Source organism: Diadema antillarum, unplaced genomic scaffold, assembly GCF_040938485.1.
Source record: "Diadema antillarum isolate AM-2024a unplaced genomic scaffold, OU_Dant_1.0 seq00001039_RagTag, whole genome shotgun sequence".
Taxonomy (NCBI): Eukaryota; Metazoa; Echinodermata; class Echinoidea; order Diadematoida; family Diadematidae; genus Diadema; species Diadema antillarum.
In genome coordinates, this window is record NW_027271870.1 from 1,080,685 (window position 1) to 1,100,658 (window position 19,974).

Consider the following 19,974-nt stretch of genomic DNA (forward strand, 5'->3'; position numbering starts at 1 on the left):
GAGGAAATCACTTTGAGCATGCATGTATTATCCCCTGCATGCCCATGTACCCTGATGCGCTATACAAATCATTCAGACGGATGGATGGCTCTATTGTAAGAGTTCGATGCGGTAGTTTAAATTGGCCCTCAAGGGATGGCCGGGATCTGATGTTATTCAGTTTACAGTAACTCTATACGTGGTAAGAGTTTAAATGCAAAACCATGTATAATATACATTCTTATCAACTTGAGATATTTGAGATTGAATCCGCTGAAAAACAAAGGAAATGATCAAACCATTTATTATACTGAAATGTGATAGTTTTGATAATATTTTACAGAGATATTACTTGTTCTGTTATAATGAATGCAGTTTATCTGTAAAGAATTATATCTAACGATCATATTACTTAAAGGGATGGTATTGGTTGACTCGGAGATTGGGATTCAGATTTTAACTTTTGCGAGATTAGATAATTAGAAACGAAATATTAAAAAGCGTATATTATTCAAAGAGGAATTCCAAGTTTATTTCATGAAAATTGGTTTTGAAATGGCTGTGATATCCAAAAACAAAGTGAAACAAAGTGGTCCGGACAAAAGATGATGGGTCCCATTATAGGACCTCTTTTGGGGGGGGGGGGGGATATCTCAGCCACTAATTTTTCATCAAATGAATTTGAACTCCTCTTGGAATTATGTGTGTTATACTTAATAAGAGGTTTCTCATTATCTCACAAAGAAAAAAAAAAGGTGGAAAGCTGAAAAAAATATCTAAATCAAGATCCGGCTTTAAAAACTCAAAACGTATCGTGATTGACTTCAGAAAAATAATCATACATATCGTATACTCAAAGAAACAAAATGGAAGAAGGATCATCAAAATCGCATATATCATATTTATTTTCAGAATGTTAAGGTTTTATACGATTCTGCGAAACAGCATATTCGAAACCACGAATATTGATGGATCACGGTGACGTATAATGATGTCGTTACCTCATACCATTCTCCCACAGAGTAATACATGTACACTTACACTGTTGTGTTTTGTTGTCATGTTGCTGCCGGGTTATTATGTTGCATTAAGTGTGTTGAATTGTATCATAGGCCTATCGTATATTGTATTGATATCAATACCCGTCCGTTCGTTTGATTTCAGTCTTTAAAGGACAAGTTCACTTTCATAAACATAAGGATTGAGAAAATGCCACAATATTAGTAGAACACATTAGTGAAAGTTTGAGGAAAATTGGACAATCGATGCAAAAGTTATGAATTTTTTAAATTTTTGTGTTGGAACCGCTGGATGAGGAGACTACTACAGCTTGTGAGTCATATATGCGTACAACAGTATAAAGAAAATATAAAAGAAAATTCAACATATTCTCACTTTTTTCGCATAATAAAAGAGCAATTGACTTGCCTCTTTCTAAAGGCAGGGGGAATAATATTACCCATAACATTTATCGGTAACGAGTCAGGGGAATTTGTACTTTTTTTCAAAAGATGGAATTTTGTGAAATTCTCTTTATATTTTCCTTATATTGTTGTACGCATGTGACATCTAAGTTATTCATACACTGCAGTAGTCTTCTCATCCAGCGGGTACTGCACAAAAACTTCAAAAATTCATAACTTTTGAACGGATTGTCTGATTTTCCTCAAACTTTCAATGATGTGTTCTACTAATATTGCTACATTCTCTCAATCCTTATGTTTATGAAGGTGAACTTGTCCTTTAACAAATAATGTAGACTCAGTCCAACACCTTCTTGCTCAGTCTGAAAGCTGATGGTGTATCATTGGTTCAATGGTGCAGTAAAGACTTGTAACTTGACATCAAATCCTTCTCTCTATAACTCTCTAAAAAAAATCGAGTGAAAATATTCACTCGTTTTGGAGTGACCTCAGGGATCACTCCAAAATCTTCGAGTGATCCTCGAGGTCACTCCAAAATGAGTGAAAATGAACATTTTCACTCATAATTCACTCCAATTTCACTCTAAATTCACTCTTTTAAGAGTGAATATTTTCACTCGATTTTTTTTTAAGAGAGTAATGTTACGCAAGGAATGTCTTAAAACTGCAGGCTCACACCCCTCCCCCTTGCCCCCCTCCCCCCCCCCCCCCGAAAAGACACACTCTTGTCTTCAATGAACAGCACACATCTGTCATTGTACTGATTAAACATTTTGTTCATTTGAGTGTTAATCGTTTGCATGCCTGATCAATCAAGAAGTCTATATTTCGCAATGTCAAGTGCATGACGCCCAAGCGCGAATACCCAACATGACACTATTTCCGTATAAACGAAGAACAATCCCTACGCACACACACAAACACACACACACACACAAAACCCGTCTGATGAGGGGTCCTATATGCAGCGACTCCAACACGACATGAATGTTTTATCTATTGGCCAATCCATAGGGGTCCAGGTAAAATAATGTAGGTTATTCACTAACTTGTTTATCTTTTCCGCCTTCAAAACGTATATTCATATACTAGTATTTGGTATCAACATTCTCTTCTTGTAATGACTGTTTTTAATAGGAGATTGTTTGTGGCATTGAAAATAGAATTTGAATTGAATTGAGATGAGTTGAAAATAAAGCGTAGTGATGCAACAATCTTCCGGACATTAGAAAATCTACTAACAGGCCATGTTTATGATATCAGTCCCTATTAATTATGTAATAGTCCTATCAATAAAGAGTCGGAAATATGGTTTGATTGGTCTCAATGGTCTAGAAATACCATCACGAAGAAAAAAGAATACTAGTATGCCCCGTATTTCATGACGGATAAATAGAAATCCCCACGTGCCGGGTATGCAGACGACATTATACATGTTGATCTAATTGAGTATTCCGCATACACGGGTACTGGATGAGTATCTTCACTACGAGTATACACATCGTTGCAAGTTCGTCCGTTCTCGTATGGGGGTATATTCTCGAGATGGCTAAATTTAGACAACTAATTATCTTCTAAACTGCTCTTTGATTGGGACCCATTCCCTAGTCTTGATTGCCAGTCTCGGAAGAATGTGGTTGAGAGTCCAGCAATGACGCTGGCTAGCTGGCCAGGGATATTATACCTCATATTATACTCGCTGTACGAATCAATAATGTGGATTCTCATCGCCACGCCACGAGCCTTAGAGGAAAGACAAGAAATTACAAGATTGGACTTGAAGTTCGTTCTCCGTCTTGACCACAGACTAACAACGATGACCGGAGACAATTCGCTGATCCAAGGAATGTGTCATCACTATTTAGTGTCCACGCGTACGTGAAAGCAGCTAAATACGTCTCTAATGTGACGTCATTTGTCAGCTGATTTTGTGTCTTGTTTACATTTGTTTTGTGCGGTCGCATCGTTGCAAAATCGTGTGTTGGACATACACGCGCATACACATACACCGCACGTACGTGGGCTAGCTACACGGGTAAAGTGAGAACGCCGCGCCCACCAAGCAATTACTGCGTGTATTAGCTATCGGGTATAAATAACGCGCGCGCCTCAGCAACTGGTATTTCTTGATCTGTCAGTGAACAGTGTAAGCGAAAACTGAACCGGTAGGCATTTCCGACGTCGTGAACATCGCATTTTGTACAATTGTTTGGCGGTTTTTTAATCGTTATCATCCCCAATATTTCGTCGTCCCATTTATACGTGTGTACTAATCGTCTCCATACTGAGCTGTGATAATCCGGCAAACTCTTGACGTGACTCAGCACAGCAGCACTAACACTGGTTAGCGGTCCATATTCGGTAACCCGAACGACAGTGTTCGTGACTTTATACAGGGCGTGTGCATAGCCGATGGGTTCAATGATCATCGACATCATGTCGTTTGGTGTTGAGAAGCCCGTTTTTGGTACGGAACCTCCAGTATCATCAAATTCTGACTCAGGACCCGAAGAGGCGGCCAACATGGAACCAAAGAGGAAACGATTGAGGAGTCGAGGGAAACGCAAGCGTGTACGAAGGAAAGAACATCGCCGCCGTGTCAGGCCAGGAAGGTCACGTCGTGGGGGATACGTGAGAATTGGCGCGCCGCTGAACGACAATGCATACCTTTTGAGCCAGAGATTTCTGGCATACGGACCAGCGAGCGAGAACATTCACAACGCCGATGGTTGCCTGAATTTCACTGCAAGTAGTACTGTGACATACGTACCCTCTGACTCACCGTACATGGGACAGGGCCCTGAAATGCGTGAATTTAGTGGGCGTATTTCGACGTCGCCCGAACGTTGTTGCGAAATGCCACGTAGAGCTTGCGACATCTCGGTGAGTGGCGCGAGTGAAGGGGACACTTCAGATTACGGTACTGGCGGGAGTGTCAACTCCCCTGTGGGCGGTGGTGGTGTCTTTAGTTGCAGTTACCTCCACGATGAACAGCAGATCGGCTCTGAAGCCGGCGATCACTTTGGCGATAGCACTTGTAGTAGTCATGGACTTTTTGACGAGACTTTTGCTCAGAAAAACTTTGAGGCAGATTACTCAGCGCAGGAGCAGGTCCTTCGCAGCGAGTTGACTGGACTTCCTCGTCGAGAACTGGAAGAGCGATGCACCATGCTGATGGACCGGGTGAAAGAATTGGAGGAGACCAGAAGGATGGAGGAGTTGAAACAGGAGATGGAGGAATTGCTTGAGGAAAACAGACACCTAAGGGAGGAGAACGGGCAGTTGTCAAAGAGCAAAGCCGAGCGTTCTGATGGTGATAGCGTGCATCTATAGGAAAGTGTGTGTTCGCCACTGTTGTTTGTGTGAAGAAGTGAAGAAGAGCAGTGTGACTGCATTCGACAGTGAAGAGTTTGACTCAGCAGATCTAATGAGTTTCTTGCCTGCCTGCCAACAACTTTTGTCAAGGTGTGTGTCTGTGCAAGTTCTGATTCAAATGTGTCCTGACAAAGAGCTACATGTATCATGCATGCACTAATCCACAAAAATAAAAGTTGTATTGTGCACAGATATATTAATAATAATATTTGTTTGAAGACATGTCATTTGCTAATGTAAACTGACAGTGTGAATGCCAGATTGTGGGAATTTATCTTTAATACATGTATCAGGAGAAATTTGCTTGTACATGTATGAAGATGCAGGGTACTGCAATGAGAGGATTTCACCCACAGAACCCTACGTAGCGTAGTATGCACAATATACTGTACAAGGAAGTTGTTTGAAAAAAAAATTAAACAGAACAAGAGAATCATTTAGAGGGGGAAATATTCTGGTTTATGTACATGTGTCTATAAATATGCATCACAAAGTAACGGACAAATGTTATGTACTGTATATTTTGGCTTAGCAGTGTTGAAACCATCTATTGTAAGTGTTACATTATACAATGTACATGTTTTGCCTAACAGCCAAGCTGCTGACCAAAAAAGCATGTGAAACATCGGGAAAAAAAACTTAAAAAAAGAAACTTAAAACATTGATAATCATCATGATCTACTATGAAGACCTTGTTTTGCATATTGTGTATAAACATTCATGTGTTGTGCCTCTGCTCAATTGAAATTTGTGTAAATACCCAGAATGCATTATATGATTATACATAAAATCCCTTTCATGAACATTGAACAATCATTACATACAATTCTCATGGATACTTGCGAATTTTTGTTGTACGATAGTGAGCTGACAGATTGAACTGGAAATACGCTAGTGTATCAATGGACTACACCAAACAGTCTTTGATGGTTTTGTCAGAGGGTTTTCTTTGTCTCTGTGAATGACATTTTGAGTGCATTTCCTTTTCAGGATTCTCTCAACATCACCAGCCGCGGCTGCCTGAGCACCACTCAGGGTCACCGGTGGACAATGTCCTCTTGTTAACAATGAGGTAAATGGCCGAGACAGTGACTGCATGTACAATGTATGTTATGTGGGTGATATGAAAAGATGCAGTGCTCACAGGAATTTGCCATAACCTGCAAACACTATGAAAACAGCCCTCTTAGTTTGACATGTCTTGTTTCGCAATACACTAAAGTGACATTGGAGTTTGAGCTGTTGTTGTTACCAGTACCGAGTACTGTACTTTCAGATACAATGTATCTACTTCGGAGCACTTTGTTACGTTTAAATGCTCAACCTCAAACATTAGTCATTCCTGTACAGTGACTGTGCTAAACATAATCTTATTGTGTACAGAAAATAAACATCACATATCTTTCATTTGCTTTTATATTCTATGTAGACATCCACCAGTGAATATGATCAATTTTTTTAGCAATTAATTGATAATGCCACACGGCACTACATGGCTGTACATGTAATATCATTTGAGAAGGAGGCTTGCTACAAATGCATATTAAAGTGCAGATATGTACATGTACTTCCTTTTCCCTTTTCTCTCATGTATTGTACACACTTATATTATTTGATGTGCTTATTTTCATTTTCAGTTCACAGCAACGTGAAGATGGGAATGCCAGCTGGTTTCTTCATCAGTGAGCTCTACAGAGTGGATGCCCATCACCAAGATAAAGAATTAAGAATAAGAAATCTTTAGAAGCACAAACATCAGTGATCAAATTTTTTTTTCTTGTTTCTTGTGCCTTTTTGACTGAAACTGTTTTTCCTCCACATTTAAGCCAGATGAAATTCTAATCATGTCTGAGAATGTACTGTACATGTATGTGCATGTAATTCCAGCTAAGAGATGCACCTACATTTTACATGGGATCTGCCCCCCCCCCCCCAACAAAAAAAAAAACAAAAAAAAAGTTTTTATACAAGCATATGACCATGTTATTGATGTTAGAGTTACTGTCTTTCTTCATTAGCAGAATCAAGCAATAATGTCTGGAACAAATAAAAAGACTTTCACAAGATGTTTCAACATACAGTCAACCTTGTTTAAGTTAATAATCGCCCAAGTCAAAGGTCTTTTCAAGTCCTCTTCTCTTTATATTCTTTTGATTTAATACCTTGTAAGTTGAATTTTCTGTACTTCAAAGCTATCTTTTTCAGTCCAAATACATGTAGATTCAACTTAGGCAAGGTTGACTGTATCTATCACACACTTATTGGTTTGTTGTTTGATGCTTTATCGGGCAATTGAGCGGCCTGACATTTTTTCTGCTCGGGCCAACTCACTATTAACCTGTCTTTGTCATTGGGGGGGGGGGGGGGGGGGGGGAGTGTATCACAACTTGCAATTCATTTTGTAAGAACAAATCTAATATTCCGTACATGATGACGATGCCACACGCATGTACGTTTGTTCATACAAGTTTTCATTAAGCCAAAGACATTGCTTGTATGTTACCATTTTATTTGTTGCTGTTCTGTATCAATTTTGTTCTCAAGATTCCATGCTTGTCTTACAGGTAGCCAACCAAGCGACCAGCATAGAGTACATGTACAAATGTTTCCTCTGTTCTCCCTGTGGACAAAGAACGGCTTTCTTTATCACAAACTGTAACATAATCATGTTTTCAGCCCTGCAACTGTAACAACAAACTGTAAATGAAAGATGAATTCATGAAAGGAATTATGTTGTTGACTACTTTTCACTGTTCAATAAAACAACTGAAAAAAGTAATGCTTTTGCTCAGAATCTTCACGTGTACAATATTTGAATTACTGTACTTGTCTTTCTTTCTTTTTTTTTCATTTGTTTAATAAGAACATTGTACATTATGTGGTGCATGAGGGTGCAGTAAATATTTTACACGTCGGCAAGAAGAATATACAGTTATATTTATATCTTGTGAAAAAAAAATAAGTGTGGAAGTGATTGATTGAATGAGAGCATAAAACTCTCCTTTATTTCTTTCAGCATTTACAATATACAGTGTACACTGTATACATGTACAGTTAAAATTATTCAAATTAAAAAAGTAACTTGAGAAACAATCTAAACACTCAAATTCCCAAACACCACTCAGATTATACACGTACATTGTGAAAAACATTTTTGCACAAACATGTCATGTACACATGGTATGTATGTGTGTGTGTGCTGTGTGTGTGTGCGTGTGAGTGTGTGAGGACAGTAGTAAACGGTACAATGTACATATAAAATCAATCGAGAGAATTTCGTTATGGGTTGATTTTAACACAGGGAGCAAAATTCTGCGCAAATTCTGTTTACATAATACAGTAATACTGTATATAATGTACATCAATACCTGTACACGTACATGCGTATGAATTTACAAAGAACATGTACTATATATGCGTGGTGTTTCGCGTCAGAGGAATACGTAAGCCTGCGTGTGACTTGCGTGTGCAAAAGAAAGAAAAGGAAAAAAACGCTCAAAAGGGGTAAAAGAAGTACCCCCCCCCCCACACACACACACGCATTCATATATACACATTATACATAACTCAAACACTTCACACAAAAGCTTGTACAGTATACTCCTATGACGCCCAACAAACAAGACGGACAATCCATCTCATCAATGCGACTTCAACATGAAACGAGTAGGCACCTAGGGTGTCTAAATTCATTTCAGTGAGAAAAACGTTTTTTGTATTTCTTTTTAATTAAGGTACATGTAGTAATGTAGTTTTACACAATGCAGCCAATACATGTAAACTCAGTGATAGTCGGCGTGAAATCTTTGACGAAACAGTGCATGTGAGTGACAATTTGAATGTGACGTGTAATTAGTACAAAATGTATGATGCACGCAGGGCTGTATGTCACTACATGTACTAAAGAGTACTGATTCCGACCGGTGTCTCAGAAACCCTGTCTATTTCCCAATATTGATTAAGAGACAAATTAAACGACAAAGAAATCACATAGATAAAATAATTAAACTGCTAAAAAAAAAAAAAAAAAAAAAAAAAAAAAAAAATGGTTTCCCTGGAGAAAGCAGGGGCGGATCCAGGGAGGACCGCAACCGGCGCACGCCCCCTTTATTTTTTGTTGAAACAAAAGAAATAAAAAGAAAAAAATGGGGGAGGGGTGCGTGCGCCCCCCCCCCCCCTTTAATTTTGTAAACGCGCCCCATCTTTACGGAATTCCTGGATCCGCCCCTGGAAAGTACATTTGGTACAACTGAATATTATTACAGTACAGAGAACTACGCAGTGTATATGCATGTTGTGAGCAAAGCATTCAGTTCAGTATACACGCACACATATTGTCATGAGACGCACCAGCAATATAATTGTTATCTTACAACAACACCGTATATCTCATACAGTAATGATGGAGAGGACACGCACACAGTCCATGCGGTATGAGGTTGGATTGTGTAATAATGTAATTTCTTAGTATGTGAAACAAATGTTAAATGATCATTTTTTATTCATTATAATTTTAGGGAATTTGTAGAGATGCGTGATGGTTTCGCCAAGAAGGTCACCGCCAATTTTCACTCCTCGGACTTATCTGTATTTCTCTTTCTCTTGCCGACTCACTCTTTCTATCTTACAGAGTAAAGTATGTTTCCTTTGAGCATTTATCGCATTGTCAAAGCATATGAACATTGATTTTATTACAACACATGTGTAAATATTGTCTACGATAGGCCTATTTACACTAACTACAATATCTATTGTATATAGATTTAGAGAACAGCATATTATACGCTTATAGCTCTTCATTATTACTTTTCTGGAAGTGAACATATTTTGATTTAGATCCTTTTTTAATCCTTTCATCATTATGTGATGATGAACCTGACAATAAATTAATCTTCATCGTCTTCATCGTCTTCGTCTTCATCGTCTTCATCTGATCTCTTTCGTCTGTCACTATCATCGCTGTCATCGTCGCTGTCATCTTCATCTGGCGCTTCAGTAGCATCATCATCATCTTCATCAGATTCAGATTCATCTGATCTCTTTCGTCTATCATCATCGTCATCACTGTCATCTTCCTCGTCTTCGTCTGATCTCTTTCGTCTATCACTATCATCGCTGTCGTCGCTGTCATCTTCATCTGGCGCTTCAGTAGCATCATCGTCATCAGATTCATCTGATTCAGATTCGTCTGATCTCTTTCGTCTATCATCATCGTCATCACTGTCATCTTCATCGTCTTCGTCTGATCTCTTTCGTCTGTCACTATCATCGCTGTCGTCGCTGTCATCTTCATCCGGCGCTTCAGTAGCATCATCTTCATCAGATTCATCTGATTCAGATTCGTCTGATCTCTTTCGTCTATCATCATCGTCATCACTGTCATCTTCATCGTCTTCGTCTGATCTCTTTCGTCTATCACTATCATCGCTGTCGTCGCTGTCATCTTCATCTGGCGCTTCAGTAGCATCATCGTCATCAGATTCATCTGATTCAGATTCGTCTGATCTCTTTCGTCTATCACTATCATCGCTGTCGTCGCTGTCATCTTCATCCGGCGCTTCAGTAGCATCATCTTCATCAGATTCATCTGATTCAGATTCGTCTGATCTCTTTCGTCTATCATCATCGTCATCACTGTCATCTTCATCGTCTTCGTCTGATCTCTTTCGTCTATCACTATCATCGCTGTCGTCGCTGTCATCTTCATCTGGCGCTTCAGTAGCATCATCGTCATCAGATTCATCTGATTCAGATTCGTCTGATCTCTTTCGTCTATCACTATCATCGCTGTCGTCGCTGTCATCTTCATCCGGCGCTTCAGTAGCATCATCTTCATCAGATTCATCTGATTCAGATTCGTCTGATCTCTTTCGTCTATCATCATCGTCATCACTGTCATCTTCATCGTCTTCGTCTGATCTCTTTCGTCTATCACTATCATCGCTGTCGTCGCTGTCATCTTCATCTGGCGCTTCAGTAGCATCATCTTCATCAGATTCATCTGATTCAGATTCGTCTGATCTCTTTCGTCTATCATCATCGTCATCACTGTCATCTTCATCGTCTTCGTCTGATCTCTTTCGTCTATCACTATCATTACTGTCATCGTCGCTGTCATCATCTTCATCTGGCGCTTCTGTAGCATCATCGTCATCAGATTCATCTGATTCAGATTCATCTGATCTCTTTCGTCTATCATCATCGTCATCACTGTCATCTTCATCGTCTTCGTCTGATCTCTTTCGTCTATCACTATCATCACTGTCATCGTCGCTGTCATCATCTTCATCTGGCGCTTCTGTAGCATCATCGTCATCTTCATCAGATTCAGATTCATCTGATCTCTTCCGTCTATCATCATCGTCATCACTGTCATCTTCATCGTCTTCATCTGATCTCTTTCGTCTATCACTATCATCGCTGTCATCGTCGCTGTCATCATCTTCATCTGGCGCTTCAGTAGCATCATCGTCATCAGATTCATCCGATTCAGATTCGTCTGATCTCTTTCGTCTATCATCATCGTCATCATCATCATCTTCATCGTCTTCATCTGATCTCTTTCGTCTATCACTATCATCGCTGTCATCATCTTCATCTGGCGCTTCAGTAGCGTCATCTTCATCAGACTCATCTGATCTCCTCATCCGCAGAGCATCTTGGTTGCCCTCGAGTGTTTTCAACCTACTGACGGAGGTTCGGTAGCCATAAGACTGGTCAACGGATATCAGACACACTGCCCCTACTAGGGCAATCAAGAGCAATGTACTTGTCCTCATGTTCGTAGGAGTCCCTGTTACATGCAAACGAAATGTGATATAACACATGTATAGAAAGGCCAGAAATTTCGACATTTTATGGGGATAAAAAGTAGGAAGGCTTGCTGGAAAGGATGCACCCGAACATATCACTTTATAACTGTTTTATTCCTGCGTGGTTCATATACTTTTTCTTTACCGATACCGCGCAATTTTATCTATTGTATCTGTAGATACCTATGCACACACTGTACAAAGGAGACGCTTTGTCAATAACCTGGTACCTAACGAAATGTAACCACAAGGTAGCGTGCATCAAATTTGAGACATCAGCGGAAGGCATAAAATCGACTTCAAATAGACCAGTTCGTAATTCCATGAGCAGAAAAGGGTCATTTGTATACCAACAGGCATTTTGGGTTTTTTTTTAATTCACTGAGACAAGCATTTGTGATGTGATGATTATTCATGTGATCCTTATTTAAATGACGCTGGCTAGCACATCCACCTGACAGCAAGCTTTGTATTTGACAATAAAAACTGACGGGGTATTCTGATCACACCAAGTCGCATTCTTTGATTGAACACAAATTCCATAAATTGTTACGTAAGGCAAACTTATGCATTATGTCACTCTGGAACGAGTGAAGTGTCTCACCAACTGAGAAAAAAAGAAGGGCATTGGTTTTGTAGCAATGTGTACATGAGCTTATTTCGAACTGGCTTATTCACCGATTGCAGCTAATATTAATTTTGCTCACATTTCAACCTCTCGTTTGATGTATGTCACTTTTCAGCAAATCAATTCAACTGAGGTTTTAAAACAAAACTACCTCGTTTACTGTCACAAATTACATGATCATGATGAGTAGAGCGTTGAGCTTTGTTGTTGATCATCACGCATACAGGCCCTTAAGGTAAACATCTTTGTTTGAAATCCCCGTGTTTTGCAACTTTTATCAAGTATATAGAAAGTCTGATTCTAATATGAAGATATTTATATTTATTATACTTCAAAAGTCACACTGAAAACTTACTACAGTATCCAGTTTGAAGAAGCACTTCACAAAAATTGCATGTCACCGTAACTGCAGGTACTACGACAGATTTAAGCTCAAACCAACCAATTGTGATTGCGTTTAAAGAGGAATTCAGGTATATAGTGTAGTCAAATAAGGATTAGTAAAATCTTACGAGTACAACAGTGAAAATTTGATCAAGATTGGATTAAAAAATTAGGAAAAATGAAATTGTGAAGTTTCGCTTATTTCTGCAGAACAGTTCTCGAAGAGTTTATATGAATATGCAAATGAGTAAGCGATAATGAGTGATAATGTCATCACCTCACTATTTTCCGTTGACTAAAATTACGAAAATTAAATGTTTCTGTTATCAAAATGTAAAACATGGTTATCAAAGTGTAAAACATGATTTTATTCCTCGTTAAATAACTTCAGAATGATGATCTGTTAGATATATCAGCAAGGAATAGCAAAGAGTTGGAGAGAGGTAATCAAGCAGCTGTGAGACGCTTGATTCTCTTACTCCATTCATTATGAATGAGTTTGGTTCTGCATTTATGGTACACATATTGTACACTGCATTTCTTCTTTCTACTTTCATCCCTCTCCTTTAAAGCGCATAGAGACACCATGGTAGTGATATGCGCTATAATAAGCCTGTGTTATATATATATATATATATATATATATATATATATATATATACATATATATATATATATATATATATATATATATATATCAGGATTTTAGATTGGGGTTGTAATTGCGTTTGAATGAAAAACTGGAAATTTCGAATTTGTGCGTACAAACTATATGACAAATTAGGGGATGACATCATCATTTCACTGTTTGCATATTCATATTGACTGCTCACTGAATTATTTCATGAAAAATTAGCAAAACTTGACAATTTCATAACTTGTTTATCCGATTTTGATCAAATTTTAATTGTTGTGCAAGAAAGTCTTACTCCTTCTTTTGTAGACTAACTTTCAACAGCACTGGAATTCCTCTTTAAAAAGATTCATCGCTGTTTCACTGTAACAATTCCTGTGTACAATCACTTCAAACGTCTCGATAAACCATGCTCCACAGGTGCAACATATTGCACTCACCATAGAAACTCGACAGTCGTGGAAGGAAAGAATACCAAAAGGTGTTAAATATTGTTGTTAACGTTCAACAATCGTCTTACCAGTCTCACATTTAAATTGCTAATTCAAGAACAGCGATTTCAGTGTTTCACATTTTTACTCTCACTAATCACGTTATGTCACATACAAAACTTAATCATATAAACATGTCAAGAAGTACTTACTTATCAGCGCACCTCAAGAAACTTCAAACCCACAATGAGCGACGTCAAAACAAAACTTTGCAATAAGCTTTGTGCGGTCTTCGACGCGCAATTTATAGTTTTTGGGTTTCCTTCTCATAATATTGACTAGCAAACTAATTAAAAGTCGCCCGGAAATCAAAAAGTAAACGTTTACGTTTGTAATTTCAATAAAGGCGATTAATAGCAGTAGCCACTTATCGTGATACTTTTATACATATATTTTTCCACGCATCATAAATTCAATTTTGATTATTTTACACCTGTGTCCATGAGATGATTAAATATGTACTTTTGAAGATACAGAAATTAGATTTATCAGAAAAAAATATTGATTTCTATACAAGAGGAATGGGGGAATTTCAGTAGTAGGGAAATACAAAGATGTATTGATTGTTTCAGATTAAATAACGTTTGAAACAATACAAATGCTGTGTAGGTATAGCGGTGTTTGGCAGGCAAATTGCTTACCTTTATAGGCTAGTTACGCTCGTGCGATCAATATTGAATGCCAGTATGCCAGATGTGATGGGATGCTTCTCAGTTAAAGATAAAGGAAAATTACAGTCAAGGGTTGAGCAAAAACCTGTATATTGTGCATTTCATATCTACGTGTGTGTGTGTGTGTGTGTCTGTCTGTCTGCCTGTCTGTCTTGTCTGTATGTATGTGTGTCTGTCTGTTTATCTGTGGGTACGTGTTTGTGCACAATGGCCATCAGGCATAGTATACAATGGAGGCAGAAATTACTGACGTACAAAGATTGGCGTCTTCGTGTTTTTTTTTCTGTATCACATAATAAGTATAGTGAATTGATGACACACGTAGTGTCAGTTCAGAGAGGTAATGTGCACTATAACCGTTGATGTATCCCCCCAAGTGGTCATGACAATAAAAGACGCCAGACAAATCATCCTAAACTGCTAGGATGTTGACGAAATAAATGTAGGTACTGATGGCACATTGTGATCAGATTTTCTCCTCATGACCAGCATATTAAAAGTAGGTCTAAATCCTTCGTTAATTAGTTTGTTGTTATTGTTGCTGATTGCTCTCAGGCATGTATCTTTATCCTTTCCATCACAGAGCCATGATGAAATGGGTGCACGTCACGAGTCCGACACCCACGAGTCATACAGCCCACGAGTCATACAGTCCACGAGTCATACAGCCCACAAGTCATACAGCCCACAAGTCATACAGCCCTACGAACTCTACACTAGGCAAATAAGGTCTAGGCATTTTACCCTTTCTATCACAGAGCCATGATGAAATTTGTGCACCTCACGAGTCCCACATCCACGAGTCACACAGCCCACGAAGTCATTCAGAGCTTAGAACGCAGTGTCGGTCCTTTGTGTCGGACCCATGGGCTTTTTTTCCCCTTATTTTTTTTTTGCCTAGTGTCGCCCCTATAGAGAAGCAGTGACATTCGTTGCAGGTAGACATGAATGCCGCGAAACATTAAAACTTGGGTCTGCTGCTGCAGACATCAACCTGCTGACCAGAACGTCCTACTCTGCCGATGTATTACTAGTAGTTGGTCGGGCGCCCTCTACCGTTAAGCGTAAGCTCTTCACGTCAAGTTCAGGTTGACTGACGCCAAATATTGACCTTTCAATTTAGACGTGCGGACAAGATCCCTGCACATTGGATGATTGCGCAAGGAGATTAATAACAAGGGTCAAAGTTCGTCCAGTTACTTTGGGTTCAATCTTCATAGCAATGCTACTTGGCCAAAATAATATGTCACTTGTTCTGTGCAATGATTACCGGTAGGCCTATGATATTCACCATGCAGAACAAAATAAGATGCAAAGGGGTACCACCCAACAATCCCAAGTAGTAGTAGTTGTTGTTTTCGTCGTCATTGTTTTTGTTTGTTTCTTTATTTTTTGTTTGTTTGTATTTTTACGAAAGTACGAAACTCTCGTACTGCGTATCTATTTAATCTCGTACTGTGTATCTACTTAAAGGGATTATACACTTTCAGATGAAATAAAAACCCAGTTTGAATACTACAAGATAATTCTAAAATTTGAGAAGGGATAGAAAAAAGTAAAAATGTTAAGCAGTATAATAAATGTTTAGCATTTCTAGATAAACAAAATGTGAACAATAGTTATAATGAAATTGTTTTCAGAATAAACCGTCTCCACCCCCCCCCCCCTCAAAAAAAAGGTCTTCACCGTAAAAACAAAGCCTTACCGCGCTTGTTTCTTTCTAGTGCAACTTACGCACTTCCGGGGTAAAAAAAAAAAAAAAGTGGTGGGGGGGGGGGGGGGGGGACCAAGTGGTGACACGTTATGTATTCCTTTGTATGGTCCAAAACAAGTGGGGGGGGGGGGGGGTGGGTCCGAGCCCCCGGCCCCCTGTTCCGCCGGCAATGATAGTGATATCTCGGTGTATAGGCTTTATTGTGAAATTTTGAAAAGTAGGATGTTTCATGATACAACTGACCCACACATTTTAATGCACATTACTCAAACATTTCTTGTATCACTGCTCCCAATGGTAAACAGTATATTTAATGCAAGTAAGTGTTCACTACTAACAACAATTACAAGTTGCATGATCTGTGCTAAGACATGGTTAAAATAGATGGGCATGTTGCCAACCGTTGCTGTGGACACACACGTGCGCTGTTGCAAAATAATATTGACAATTTGACGATAACAGATTGTACTTCACAAACTTTCGCATCTGTCGTTCTAAGTCAAAGACAGCGTGAGTTTTCAGAACGGAATATAGTAGCGTCCTGTAATATAAATTTGATTAATTGATTTCACCGAACTCAGTGTAAGCTGGAGCACTGAAGTACGATTTATTTCACGTGCTGTGCAAAAAGAAAAATGAAAGGGCAACGTTAAGCAATAAGATTAAATGAACCTTTTGATAGAACTTGTAGGCCTCGTGGGTTAATATCTAAACTGTTAAACAACAAAACAAAAGACTGTGAGAATCTTGTCTGGTGTGCGTGTCCTATAATATTCGGAATCATTATGTCTGTCTTCACCCCGGCTTTTGCACCTAGATTATACATCAATGATTTTTCTAGGGGTAATAATGATCACAGGCACCTCTATAGAAACTCTTGTGACACCTTGAAGGGCAGATAAAACTTTTTTTTTTGTTTTCCACGTGAAAAGAAAACGGTTAACAGAGAGGCCCTACTGACATTATTTCAGCCGTTTCATTATCGGCACACACGTTTTTATATCTAAATCGAGTTTGACAGACTTTGCTGTTAGCATTGGTTAGTAATCATGTCGTCTTTCTGATTCCTACGTTACTAAGTTAGTTACCTTTAGTTTCTCCTGAGCATCTGATGAGAGTTCGGTAAAATGGGCTGAAGCCTTGTCAAGTGCCGACTTTAGGGCAATCATCTGATCACGTTTTCTTTCCTCATTTTTGTTTACATTTCGTAATAATGAGGGTTTCAGGCCAACCAGTATCGGTGCGAAGGCGTCGGCCGTACAGTTCATTGCAATCTGTAGAAATTACGCGCTTGTACAGATTTGAAATGAATATGAGAATATTTATAAGTTCCAACATGTCGTGATGTGAGGCATGTGCGAAGATACTGATTCAGTAGATTCCTGTCATAACCTGTGCACGTATAGAAAGTCAAGACAAAATACGCCCTATAGATTATGTAGCATCACAGCATCTGTGTTCCCAAACGACATGGACTGTTCAGGATGAAGCAACACTATTTTCTGCATTCACGCTCGACACTCGCAGTAAGACCGAGATTTGCCCATGGATATGAACCTCTTCAAAGTACATGTTTATCTCGAAGTACAAAAAGTTGTTCCTGAAAACAAGGCAACCTGCGAAAAGGTTGCCCGACATGGCAACAAGTTTCGCATGCAACCTGGATTCTAAGCGTGGATGTAAGTTTACTCATTTCAACAGGTGAACTCAATGACTCCCAGCTAGGTTTTTTTTAAGGTAAACAATATCCAGGGCCCTGTTTTATGAAGAGTTAAAATTGATTATAAAGTTGATTTCTATGGTAAGTCTATGGCAGCCTGTGTGGTATGGAAATTCAAAATTGTTTATATCTTTTGTTAAACGGGGCCCAAATCTCATAGGATATGATATTATCATTATCTAAGTGGCTTATTGTTGTATCCTTCCGAGATAGATATTCCATATCGTCATGGAGGTTAACCCTTTCTGTGTCAGAGACATTGAACAGTGTGTACAACGCTGCAGGGTTTCCTGTGTCACACTGCAATCAAAGCACACAAAGGGATAAGAGAGAAAATATCCCAGCTGTGGTATCAGAGCTGTTAACCACCTTCCTACCACAGTCCAATCCCCACACATTCCATCGTGACGGCGATTGCCATATATCTGGTTCATTTTCTATAGTTGGAATAAAGATCGGAAAGAGAGCTGCTACATTTCGATTCTCCAGGTGCTCATCTTGTTTTCCTGCAATGCAAGTCTTTGGAAACACGACGGGAATGGTGGGGAGGGGGTTGGGAAAAAGAGGGGCGGGGATGAGGTGGGATGGGGAAAGAGTGGGATTGCAGGGAGATTGGAGGATCAAGAGGGGGCGTCCTACAAGGGAGGGACTTTCAAAATTCTTGGTCTCACCAGGGAGGTGGGAAGAGAAGGAAGTACTAGCACTACGTCTCACCATGCATGGACCTACTACAGAAGTCAATGTTCTCACAGACTTTGAAGGAGGTTGGGCTGGGGAGCAAACTAGGCGAGATATTGACAATATTTCGACCATCATGCACACTTTGTCCCTGCCTCCCCCTCCCCTTCACCCCACCCCCATTATATAATAATAATAATGATAATAATAATAATAATAATAATAATAATAATAATAATAATAATGATAATAATAATAATTACAATTATTGTCATTATTATTGTTATCATTATCATTATTGTCATTGTTTTTATCATTATCATTATCATTATTATTATTATTATTATTATTACTACTACTACTATTATTATTATTATCATTATTATCATTATAATGCTCCACGTCGGGAAGAGATTAGGTCCATGACACTGATAGCCGCTCTCAACAAGCAAATGTTAAATAGCAAATCTGAGCCTCAGCCTCCAACCGTGGCTTGCTCCTGGCTGGAAATGTCTTCACTCTGTCTTCCGTGACGGCCTTTTGCTAGCTTCTCTTGCAGTCATTACAGAGGGCACTTTTGACGATGGCTAGTCCATCGGACAAGTACAATAAGTGACAGGAAGTAATTACAGAGTGGAGAGGCAAAAATAGTCAGGAAAGACTACATTAATAGGGCGTCTTGATAAGCGCAGGGAAAGCGAGAGATGTCGGGAAATTACTTCCTTTGGCGCTAGTACCGCTGGAGGGTGGGCGGAAACATAAAAACAAAAACTGACTTACAGCAACTGACGCGCCTAAGTGACACCCCAGACACATTGTCTGCAGAGCGCCCGCTATAGACAGTCGTCGTCACCTGAGGGGTTTGTTTGTCCTCTGCCCAGCCAACGCTGCTGTGAAATGACAGAATCTAATAATATCTCATGCAGTAGTGAATTGAATTGAATGTTATATTGTTCTGACCCTAGATGAGCAGCGTCACAATGAAACCTATATGTAGCGATCATAGTTAATCAAGACAGATAAACTTCCCACACACTCAGATATAATCTTTGATTGCGAAAATGCTAGTAAACAGACAATCAAAATAAGTGTGAAATTCAGAAAAGCAATTGTAAGTGCTCAAGTTATTTTAGCAATATGGCAAAAATGTGTCGCTGTTTTTGCTGTGTTTTCTGTCTTGTTAAAAGCAGAAACGAAATTGTAATCGTGTACTCAAGTCTTCTGCGATTCATATACAGTGCAGTATACATGCAATTTCTCACACAACGTGGGCTCTTATAAACCGGTCAAACTACAAAGGTCAACTGTAAAATGTCTTCTTAACAAGTGATATGAAATATCAATCATCTTTTTTATGGCACTGATCATGATATTATGTTTCCTCATATTTCATCATCTTTATATTCAGTTGTAAATTTATTTCCAAATTTGACCTTCAGAATGATGATTTAGCTCTAAATCATA

At 39.0% G+C, this 19,974-nt stretch overlaps 1 protein-coding gene across 1 annotated transcript; it reads left to right on the forward strand.

Annotated features, from left to right (window-relative positions):
• The first annotated feature begins 3,527 nt into the window (after positions 1 to 3,527).
• Positions 3,528 to 6,670, forward strand: LOC139742965 (uncharacterized). Its single transcript, XM_071653473.1, has 3 exons — positions 3,528 to 4,868; positions 5,769 to 5,850; positions 6,416 to 6,670. Exon 1 carries the CDS (start codon positions 3,816 to 3,818, stop codon positions 4,734 to 4,736), a length of 921 nt encoding a protein of 306 aa, XP_071509574.1. The 5' UTR covers positions 3,528 to 3,815; the 3' UTR covers positions 4,737 to 4,868; positions 5,769 to 5,850; positions 6,416 to 6,670.
• Positions 6,671 to 19,974: the final 13,304 nt, after the last annotated feature.

What these genes read in the sequence shown, in the direction of transcription:
- LOC139742965 (XM_071653473.1), top strand. Translation starts at nt 3,816, where the DNA reads ATGGGTTCAATGATCATCGACATCATGTCGTTTGGTGTTGAGAAGCCC.